This window comes from Pleurodeles waltl, chromosome 2_1 (assembly GCF_031143425.1).
Source record: "Pleurodeles waltl isolate 20211129_DDA chromosome 2_1, aPleWal1.hap1.20221129, whole genome shotgun sequence".
Lineage (NCBI taxonomy): Eukaryota > Metazoa > Chordata > Amphibia > Caudata > Salamandridae > Pleurodeles > Pleurodeles waltl.
Genome location: NC_090438.1, coordinates 412,482,065 through 412,493,938, shown reverse-complemented (window position 1 = coordinate 412,493,938; position 11,874 = coordinate 412,482,065). Strand labels below are relative to the sequence as shown.

The 11,874-nt window shown below is 42.5% G+C and overlaps 1 protein-coding gene across 1 annotated transcript; it reads left to right on the top strand.

The window, feature by feature from the left end:
• The first annotated feature begins 2,960 nt into the window (after positions 1 to 2,960).
• On the top strand, positions 2,961 to 5,444 carry LOC138259804 (protocadherin-20-like). Its single transcript, XM_069207698.1, has one exon. The coding sequence runs from the start codon at positions 2,961 to 2,963 to the stop codon at positions 5,442 to 5,444; it is 2,484 nt and encodes an 827-aa protein (XP_069063799.1).
• Positions 5,445 to 11,874: the final 6,430 nt, after the last annotated feature.

Sequence of the window (11,874 nt, the reverse complement as noted above, 5' to 3'; positions counted from 1 at the left end):
GCACCCACACCTGAGATCCCCACCAAATTTCAAGAAGAAGGAACTAAAGGAGAAGAAGGACTGCCCTGCTGGACCCCTGGCCTGCACCTGGAACCTGCACTCAGAAGGACTGCACCAGCTGCACACTTGGGCTTCACCACAAGAAGGACTTTGCCTGGCTTCAACTGGTTCAAGGAGGGACTCCCTGTTTGCTACAGGTGAAAAATTGCTTTCCAGAGTCCCCTGCACCAACTCCTGAAAAAGTGACCAGCTGACCACTGTCCAGTGGCCAAAAAGGAGTTTGCGCCAGGTGCATTCTGGGAGTTGAAGTCCGCACCCCCCAAGGACCATCACAGAACTTCTGGACCCTTGGGGTGAGCTGTGGACCCCAAAAGAACCTTAAAAGAACATCTGGGCGAAGCCCCAGAAGTTTGGAGAAGATTTGACAAATTTGGTAAAAAAGCTCCAGAGAGGGACCGACCTGCCGCGGAAATTCTAGCCGGCTTGCCTCAACCGCGACCCGGCCTGACTTCGTGGTTCGTCCCGGTAAAGAAAAACATCCGAAAAAGAGACTAAGTCCGAAGGTAAAAAGTTGACCGGGACCTCCCAGCCATCGTATCCAAGAAGGGCTCCACGGACGTCGGATCAAGATCCAGGTTTACCCCGGTCGAAGGATTTTCATCTCGAAAAAACGACTAAGTCCGAAGGTAAAAATCACCACCGAGGAAACCCACATCGCGTATCCGGACAAGGGCTCCAGGAGGTCGGATTCAACTGGCAGGTTCGTCCCGGTGAAGAAAAACTTCAAAATAAAGACTAAGTCAGAAGGTAACTTTTTAACCGAGGCCTCCCGCGACTTGTAGACGAGCAGGGCTCCATCGCGGTCGGCCTGAAACTTTGACTTTGCCCCGGTCCTGGTGCAACCAGATGACCCGATTGGCGCTTTTTGTTTCTAAGCGCTAGAAAAATAATAATTCTTTAAAAATTCATATCTCCGGTTCCCCTGAACCGATTTTAATCGTTTTTGTGTCATTTTAAAGATAAAAATATAAACTATTTTTATAAATTGGTTTTGGATTTTTAAACTGTTTCCTGTGTTTTATTTAATTAATGTTTTGTGATATTTGAATGCTTTACACACTGTCTCCTAAGTTAAGCCTTGACGCTCGTTGCCAAGCTACCAAGGGTTGAGCTGGGATTAATTTACTGAGACCTAACTGTACCTAGGTGGAGGTTAGTGGCTTGTTGCTAGGTGTAGGTACCCACCTGCCCTTACCAATAAACCATTTTCCAACAGCTTGTGACAGAAACCTCATTATTTTATCAGCACAAATTACCCAACAAGTCAAAACAAATATGAACATTTTGCTTTGATGACGTGGAATCAACCCATCTTGAAAGATAAAAGGGCTGATGGAAAAAGTGTAAGAGAACGAAAGCAAATATAATTATAAGGTCGGCATCACATTCAGTATTGTACCCATTCTGATGTACATTGTTTTCAAGGGAACATTAATTAATATTATCTGCGATTCTTTTAATATGTAGAGAAAGGAATTTACCACATTCAGCAACTCATTTCTTTCAGGTAAAATAATAGGATACCGGGTCATGTTACCGTGATAGTTAAAGGCAAATCAGAAAAGATCTTATTAGAAAGTTTGTATAAATTTGTGACTATGTATTTTCCTTTTTTATTACTTCTGTTTTTATTGCCTTATTTTGTATTTCTCCGACACCTTGTCTTCTAAATAACTAAACTTTGAAATCAATTGTCCATGTTTTAAGCTGAGGTAAGTGGCAGTAAAAAGTGAATCGATATAGAAGCAGATGTACAGAATGTAATATGCTATTCATAGCCACTGGTCAGTGTGGAGAGGGACCAGGACTCATTACTTCAATGTTGTTTCCATACCAGTATTCAATGCGTATGTTTGTTATTGTGCTGCCTTTGTACAGCAAACTCAATCTGTTCTGCAGATGTTCCTTCAGTAGGCTTTGATGAAATAGCACACTTGATTTCAAATATATTACGGATTCACAAAACTAAATATACTACTGCTGAGTTAAGACTAGATTTCTCAAATGAAAGTTGTGTGATTTTTCCATTCAAAATGTGCATGCTCGGTGACAACAATGGATCTGATGTTTTACATTTCTCTTCGCAAACAATAGTCACAAATTGAAAACTGAACTTTAGCCAATGTGACCCCAACCTATGAACTAATATGTTAGTTCACAAAATTCTGAATCATAGTGGTTGCTATTCAACTCACCTCATCTTTATTCATAAGGTAGGGTGCCAATTGTGACTCACTACTATAGGGTGCAATGTCAGAAATTGTGACCTCCTGGAGTCAGCAGACCACCATGTGCAGGATCATATTTAAATAAAGTCATTTTTTTTTTTTTTAAATGCAGCACGAATTCTTTACAGAAGCCGGGACTGCATTTACAAAGAACATGTTTTTTATATCGGTTTATTTGAGAGTTGGCAGTGGTCCCATAGACTACTGCCTACTCCTCAGCAAACCAACAAACTCGGAGTCAGTAACTTTTGAATGATTTGTGGCCAGAATTCTGTCACAAAATATTGATACATACCATGATAAATAGATTTTTAGAAGGGTTGCCCTGAGCATGCCCCTTTCAAATAGAGATTTGTTATGTCTTTCTATACCAATTGTGTGATTTGGAAACTTAGTACACACTAAAAAGACATTTAGCTTTCTCAAACCTGGTTTAAGGAATCACAGGCTTTGTGACCACTAAGAGGTTTTGCACATCTGTCTCAATGTCTTACTACTTCACATTTAGTGCACATGATTATGCTTATTTTGAATACTAATCTAATGTTCAATTAAAACTGTTTTATTTTTCAGAATGTTCCTGTGTTCCTGCTTGTGATATTTTCCTCCATAGGCTTTTCCGAACCAGTCATAGAAGTTACTTTCTCTATTGAGGAAGAGCAGCAGCGAAGTATGTTGGTTGGCAACATAGGGACCCAAATCAATGTAGGGCATTCACCTGGAGCTACACCATCCTACATACTTCTGAATGGAGAGGATTATTTCAGCCTCAACATAGACAGTGGCGATCTCTACACAAAAAGACGCTTTAACAGGGAAGCACTGTGCCCACACGAAACGTTAAATGTGTGCACAATGCAAGTGGATGCCATTATCTCATCAGACCACTACTCAGAATTTGTCAAGCTGAAAATTTTGATTCTGGACGTCAATGATAATGCACCTTACTTCCCAGAAAAATACATAGTTGTTCATGTGCCAGAAGACACAGAGGTGGGCTCGCGGTTTGTTGTTGATCATACTGCCACTGATTTGGATATTCAAGAGAACGCCGCCCTACAATACCATTTAGAAAACAGTGGTGGGGTGTTCAGTTTGGATCAAGGAACTGCAACACTCTTGGTTGTTCTAGAGAACTCTGTTGATCGCGAGTTTCAAAGTAGCTATCAAATGATGCTAATAGCTACAGATGGTGGGATGCTCCCTTTGTCTGGAAGTGCTGTGTTGACTATTCATATCGATGATGTGAATGACCATTGCCCTGCATTCGCTTCCAAAGAAATAGTAGTGAATGTTCCTAAAAACGCCTCTATGAACAGCATTGTTGTCCAGCTCTTGGCAACAGACGAAGATTATGGAGAGCATGCTGAAATACACTACACTTACAGTAACAGAGTTTTGGAAACATCCCAAAAACTTTTCCACTTGAACAGCAAAACAGGAATTATCACATTGTCTTCACTAATAGATGATGAAGCTACTCCGCAGCACAAACTTACAGTTTTAGCCACCGGTCTTGGTTGTGCCCCGGCAGTGGTTTTCATCAGTATAAACATCTACCAGGTGGTAACAAGGGCACCAAAACTGGAGCTTAGATTTATTGCTGAACAAAAGGATGAGGCGGTTTATTTAAGAGAAGATTACCCTCTTAATGCAGTCTTTGCAATATTAGAAGTTATAGACCCAGACCACACTGTATTAGAGCCATGCTATATTTCTGGGGAGACGCCTTTCTACCTAAAGCCGTATGACAAGTCACAGAATATGTATGGGGTGGCTGTAGCGAAAGACCTCGACTACGAACGAGAGAAGTACTACAACGTGACCATAATTGCAAAGGATGGTTTTGTTCGAAACCTACTTCACCAAATCACCCTACGAGTCAATATTGAAGATGTTAATGACAATGACCCCCAGTTCACACTCAGCCTGTTCGAAACATCCATCCGGGAAAATAATGAGCCCGGAGCATTTGTCATTAAAGTTTCTGCAGCGGATGCAGACGGCGGGCAGAGCGGAGGAATCAGCTATCACCTTGGAGAGAAGGCTCCATCTGTGTTTGCGCTTGATAGCTCCTCCGGGATCCTCACCGCGCGCGCTGACCTTGACAGGGAAAGAGACGCACGTTATACATTTTTAGTGATAGCCGTGGACCAGGGAGTTCCTCCGAGGAGCAGCACTTGCACAGTAGTTATTAATGTCTTAGATGAAAATGATAATGCACCTCTACTTCAGACAGACATAACTTTTTTCATTCCAGAAGACTTTCCTGGCTTCGGAGAAGTTGGCGTCATTAACGTTACTGATGTCGACGCGGGTCAGAACGGTGAAATTCTGATTGCTATTTTGAATGCCACAGCGATGTTTATGATGAACGGCACACGTGTTATTTTGAATCAAAACGCATCTGTAGACTACGAAAAGGAGCAGACGTATATCTTTTGGGTCAATGCGAGTGATCGGGGTTATCCGCCTCAATCGTCGACAGCCAAAGTGGCTGTTTTCATTTTAGATACGAATGACAATTTCCCAATAATTGTACTTCCAGAATCGAACTTTTCTTATGTGTTGGTGCTTCCAAACGCTTCCAGAGGTTCGGCCATTGCTAAAGTCCATGCTATTGATTATGATGATGGACTGAACGGGGATGTTTCCTATAGTATGCTGAACGCAGGCGTGCCAACGTCAGATCTATTTGGAGTTGAAACAGCCACGGGCAACATTATATTAGAGAAAGAAATCCAGAGCATTCATTGCGGACTTTATCAGCTGCTTGTTAAAGCAAGTGATCACGGACACCCCATGCCACTTTATTCCATTGTCCAGATCAACATTATCCTAAATTCTAGCATAAGCAACAGGAGCTACTTCGAGTCTCTGATCATGGCTCAAACAAACTTCAGCGACAAAGGTCACCCAATTAAGTTAAGCCCGTGCCCACATACACCCCCTGCGTCTCTTTTCGCCCTACATATCACTGTACCGGCTGCCGTAGGGGTTACGACAGTTTCTTCCGTGTTTTGCATCTGTGGTTTCTTTATGTTCTTTCATGCAAGAAAAAGGAGTTCGCAGAGGAATAATAAGAAAATAGATATAGAACTTCCACTGAGAATAAACCGCGAATATCCGTCAAAGGACTGGAATGATGTGCAATGACCTTTACTTGTGGCATTTGTAAACATATATTTATTTTTTAAAAGTGAACAATCCTGCCAAAGGATTGGTGTATTTTTCTTCTATGAATGATATGCACAAAATATGGGTGCTAAAAAATAAACATTAGAAAATATGTTACTTGTCGATAGGCCACAGGCTACGTAAAAATGCATCCCCTTTTGAGGGAAGGACACATTGAAATCAGACATAGCACTTTACTGAGACTATTATAATCATCAAGTAACTGTAGTATGGCATGTAGTAAACTAGGTGAAATTTAAAGATGCAGATTGCTAGACATGTTAATGTTTTGAATGTAGAATAAAGTATATGATCTAGTTATAGCCCTAATTAGTTGTACCCTTAATAGTCTAATTATTTGTTCCAAATTGTGAATACCAAGGGGTAGTTTGGGAACATTATTGGATTGCAAGGAGATTCTGGGAGGTTTAGACACCCTAAATGAAGGGAGAAGAGCTGCAGGAATTTAGCTGGCATGAATGATGCAACCTTTCGTTCTCCTTAGATTGCATCAATCTGAATTCCATCGAGATCTGTATAACTTCAAGGAGTGAAAGCTGTCATGTTAGGCCTGCCCCTTTCAAGTGTAAATAAATGGAATTAAACAAAAGATTTAGTAATAGCATGAATTTTGATGGGAGTCTTGCCACTTTTCACTCCTTAATTACTAGAAAAAAGAAAAGTACTGATGGAATACGGCAACAGAAAACTTCAGGGTTCTGGACTCACACAGCAGAGCTATCTCTCAGATTACACAGATATTAAAGCTCTCAGAGATTTCAAGTAGGAGAGCAACACATCAGGTTCCAAAAACTTTACAGTTGCAGAGTTCAGGCAGCAGAGTGACCTCTCAGTCTACGTTAATTTTACAAGCTGAGGCCTCAGATAGGGCAGATATCCCTCGATTTATAGAGAACTCACAAGTAGAGACAGGAAAGTGCTATCCCAAATGTCAAAACAAAGTTGTCAGCTGTGACTTCATTAAGCTTTCTCTAAAGATCAAACCTGTTAAGTCAGTCCTTTCACAGTTTGTGCTTTTTGAGCCCTTAGACAGCAACAGTTTCCTACAGGTTTCAAAGCTCCTATTCTAAACCAAATTCAAGATAACAAAGCTTAACCACACCATTTGTTCAGTCATACTGATTATCAGAAATGATGTGGAATCCTGCCTCTTCAATGCCGTACCTTAATTTCTTCCACACTTTCCACCCTTCAGCGCCAGTTCACTAATCGATGCTGCATCAAGTATGTCCATTATTCGGATTTCAATGTGTTGTTTTTTTATTTATTGCTTGTTATCATTTAAACTATGCAGCAAATAATGCTGTTCTGTAGTGCATAAAATCTAAGTGCATAATTCAGAAAAAACCCATTTACAGCTATGCCTGTACGAGAAGAATTCTCCATATTTGAGAAAGCTGAGATTACTCTCCAGCCTGCCTTGGTTCTTTCCTCTAAAGCGGTTGGGTAAAATCAGTGCTTGTTATCTTCTTTAGGTCCTACTTAGGGAGTTTCCCTCCTGTTGCCCAGCAAGGTGCAGATACCCTCGTGTACTTTTTTTTTAGCAATCATGTGTATACATAAAACATGGGAACACTAGCTGGAAAATACATGCTAATAAATCAAAACATACGCCTGGCATTACATCTTCATACATGACATTATGCAGTAAAGTAAGGAACTGCCAGAAAGAACGTGGGTCTTTTCAAGGACACAAGTCAGAATTCATATAGACGTAACATAATAAAAACGCATGTAATTATATTGGCAACTTATCTTTTTTCATCATGTTTTGTCATATCACGTCATCCTAGGTTATGTTACCGTGAATTTATAAATAACACTATTACCAATTTCCGAAGGATGAGCTATTGAGGGTTGAGCACCTCCAGAGTATCAATCAATATTCTTTATTTCGGCTGTAAGCCATAAAACCTCCAGAGTAACTAAGGATCATTTACAACTTAAATATATGTGACTTTTATAGTTTGTGATAGGAAGTTCAACAGTAAATAATCCCATAGAAGTGAGGCCTACGCTGAAAAAACATCTACCTCACGTTCTGGAACGATGGAAGTGAGGGGATCTTCAGGCTCAGGTCATTTGTGGAGTAAAGGTATCTTTTAGGAGGTTAATGTAGAAGAATATTATAAAGGAAAATTGAATACGTCTTTAAAAAGATAAGTAAACCATGTATATGACCGTCATTGACTTAAACTTTGAGGGGAACTCAGGTGATATTGGGGCTTTCTTGAGAAAGCCCCACTATCACCTCATAAAAATTAGGAAGGGCAACTGAGAGAGAGAAAAAACAAAAAGAGATAGAATGGCCCCTTCTTCCTCCATTTGTCCCTTCTCCCTCTCTCCCCTTCTTTGTCTCTGTGTCAATTCCGAAGGGACAAGAAAAGAAAGAATGTGCAAAAGGTGAAAGGAAGGGTCTCTGAGAAAAAAGAAGGGGCACAGAAAGTAAGACAGGCACAGAGAAAATAAGAGGCAACCAAAATACAGAAAAAAACACCGCAGATTGCATAGTCACTGAGAGACTGAAAAACATAAATGGACTGAAGCAGTACATAATGTGAAAAGGCATCCCAAGCATAACAAGACAAAGAGGGAAGAACATTCCAAAAGAATGAACCAAATAAAAGAAATGACTTTGAAAAGGAGAAGCAACATTAAGAGACAATAGTGGCTCAGAGACTGCAGGAGCTGAAAGAGACAGATAGGAGAATATACATGAAGATTAGAGATAGGCAGACATCAGGAAATCAGATAGAAAAAATAAAGCAGTTTATTGATGGAGCAAAGGGAGACAGTCCGAAACCAAGACACAGAAAGTGCACAGACAAGTTGGAGGAGCTCAGAAGGAAAACTTAGCAAGTGAGAAGGGGCAAATATATAATGGACTGTCTAACTATTGGTACAAATGAGGGAGGAACCAAGAGAAATGACAGCGAATGACAATGGGCAATCAGCTCTACATTGCTACCAGATAGTGAGTGCCCTATGGAAAGGAATAAAAAATACACAAATAAAATAAAACCAGCCATGCCTTACATTAATGAACTTCACAACTATTGAAATGTCAATTGTCTCATGTGCGACATGAGCATATTTTCATTGTGCTTATGTGTGACAATTTAAATTCACCATGGTAGATAGAAGGAAGCAATACGCTGTGTTCCTGTAATGAGACATTTTTCACAACTGACTGACCGCCTGTTTAATGTTGTGTTCTGGAAAGCATATCTGCAAAACATCTGAAGTGTTTTAATATACTCACTAAACTTCACGAGTCCAGCAGGCTGAGACTGAAACTTTAGTAGTACCTCTCACAATATCATTATGAATAGTTTAGCTATTATACCTGGATGCCATGCCTAATATATTCTTTTAAATAAAACCTTTATTCATGTTTGAAAATACAAAACTTGTCATGTATTTTAATGAAAACTTTTTTTATATAATAATAAAAATTATGAATTATAATATAGGCCCTCATTATGACCCATGTGGTAAATCCCGCATACTTCCACGCTGAGGGCAGCCAACTTACAGCGGCGGCAGCGGATATCCATTCACCATATAATGACACACACACCAATCCGAAAGAATACAGCCACAGACACAAATCCGCCAGACAGTGATAAAGTGGTGTCAAAACCGACACCGTTACGCCAACAGAACAACCCCCACCACAATATGACCCACGAATCACCACAGTGGACATTCAATGGCGGTAAACCGTTGGCAGTACATACCGCCGCCCATGGAATGGACACCCACAAACAAAACAACACCACAAGGGACAATTCAAACAACACACATCTGACACCCATACACACACCACACCCACACACCCACCCCACTCTAAAATACACACCTACATTACCCAGAACCCTTTACGATTACAAGTAATTGGCACAAGACTGACACCAAGACCACCTAGCCAACTAGAGCCACACACTACTCACACCCATACACCACTCAAGCACACAGCATCACACACACCAAAACATTACTAAACACACCCTCACCAACGATGCCCCTGTTTCACAGAGGAGGAGTTAAGGGTCATGGTGGAGCAAATTGTCAGGGTACAGCCACAGCTATTTGGATCACAGGTGCAGCAAATATCAATAGCTAGGAAGATGGAGCTATGGCGGAGAATCGTGGACAGGGTCAATGCCGTGAGACAGTCCCCCAGAACAGGTGACAACATCAGGAAGACGTGGAACAACCTACGGGGGAAGGTACGTTCCATAGCTTCAAGACACCAGCTCGGTATCCAGAGGACTCGCGGTGGACCCTCACCTCCTCCCCCACAACTCACAGCATGGGAGGAGCAAGTCTTGGCAATACTGCATCCTGAGGGCCTCACCGGAGTCAGAGGAGGACTGGACTCTGGTAAGTCAATTCTCTACTATTATCAGCCCCCTACCTGCATGCCATCACGTACACCACCCTCACTCTCCTCACTCCACTACATCCCACACACTCCACCATCACATCTCACTAATTCAAATGCTAAGCCCTGCATGCTGTACCAGTGCATGGACACCCATCACAACCCATAAATGGACACTCTTCACTAAAGCATGCACAGGATAGAGGACTAACAATCCCACCATATATCAACAGTCACAAGTAAAAGCTGGCAGGGCAAAAAAAAAAAATAGAGGGGAAACCAGGGATGCACAATATGTCATACGCATTAACCATAACACATCATTTACATCCCCACAGGTACCCCACCCAATGTCACCGGAGAGGACATACCAGCACTATCCAGTCCCCCAACACAAGAGGCCCACAGAGATGACAGTAACTGTGGTCTTCAGGGTCTGGACGATATACCTGGCCCATCAGGGACCACTGGACAGCCGGTTACCCAAGCCCAGTCACAGACCACCACAGGGTATCCCCCATCAGGAAACACCATCACAGCACCCACCCAGCATACCCACACCTCTGTCCTCCAGGACACATCAATCAGCAGTGTGTCCACCTGTACAGGGGCCCCAGGCCACACCTCATACCCAAGACAATCAGGTACCTGGGGTCAGTGGCAGTGGGCACATGGTTCAGGGGACAGAAGCACAGGCCACCAGGGACACTGGGAGGACTGGTGTGTGCCAGAGAAAGGTCAGGCCCAGGGAACCGATTCTCCAGGAGGCACTCTCCGAGATCCTGGGAGCCTACCAGCATTCCCAGGATACAGGGGGCCAGATCCTGGACAAATGCAGGAGAACAAGGGGCTGCAGGAGGGACAGTACCAGGGTGTTAGACCTGACAGCCTTAGGGTGGTCACCCCTAACTTTTTGCCTGCCTCCCTACACTTTTTGGACACTGTTTTTGCTGGCTTTTAGACTCTGCACACTTTATCACTGCTAACCAGTGCTAAAGTGCATATGCTCTCTCCCTTTAAGCATGGTAACCTTGGATCATACCTGATTGGACTATTTAATTTACTTATAAGTACCTAGTAATGTGCACTATATGTGCCTAGGGCCTGTAGATTAAATGCTACTAGTGGGCCTGCAGCACTGGTTGTGCCAGCCACTTAAGTAGCCCCTTTACCTTGTCTCAGGCCTGCCATTGCAAGGACTGTGTGGGCAGTTTCACTGTCACCTCGACTTGGCATTTAAAAGTACTTGCCAATCCTAAACCTCCCCTTTCTACACATATAAGTCACCTCTAATGTGTGCCCTAGGTAACCCCTAGAGCAGGGTGCTGGGTGGGTGAAAGGCAGGACATGTAACTGTGTAGTTTACATGTCCTAGTAGTGTAAAACTCCTAAATTCGTTTTTGCACTACTGTGAGGCCTGCTCCCTTCATAGGCTAACATTGGGGCTGCCCTCATACAGTATTGAAGTGGTAGCTGCTGATCTGAAAGGAGTAGGAGGTCATATTTAGTATGGCCAGAATGGTAATACCAAATCCTGCTGACTGGTAAAGTTGGATTTAATATTACTATTATAGAAATGCCACTTTTAGAAAGTGAGCATTTCTTTGCACTTAAATCTTTCTGTGCCTTACAATCCACGTCTAGGTGGGCTTAGTTGACAGCTCCTTGTGCATTCACTCAGACACACCCCAAACACAGGGTACTCAGCCTCACTTGCATACATCTGCATTTTGAATGGGTCTTCCTGGGCTGGGAATGTGGAGGGCCTGCTCTCACACAAAGGACTGCCACACCCCCTACTGGGACCCTGGCAGACAGGATTGAACTGAAAGGGGACCTGGTGCACTTCTTAGCCACTCTTTGAAGTCTCCCCCACTTCAAAGGCGCATTTGGGTATAAAACAGGGCCTCTGCCCTACCTCATTAGACACTTGCTGGAGAAGAAACCTGAACGAGAACCTGCATCCTGCCAAGAAGAACTACCTGGCTGCCTAAAGGACTC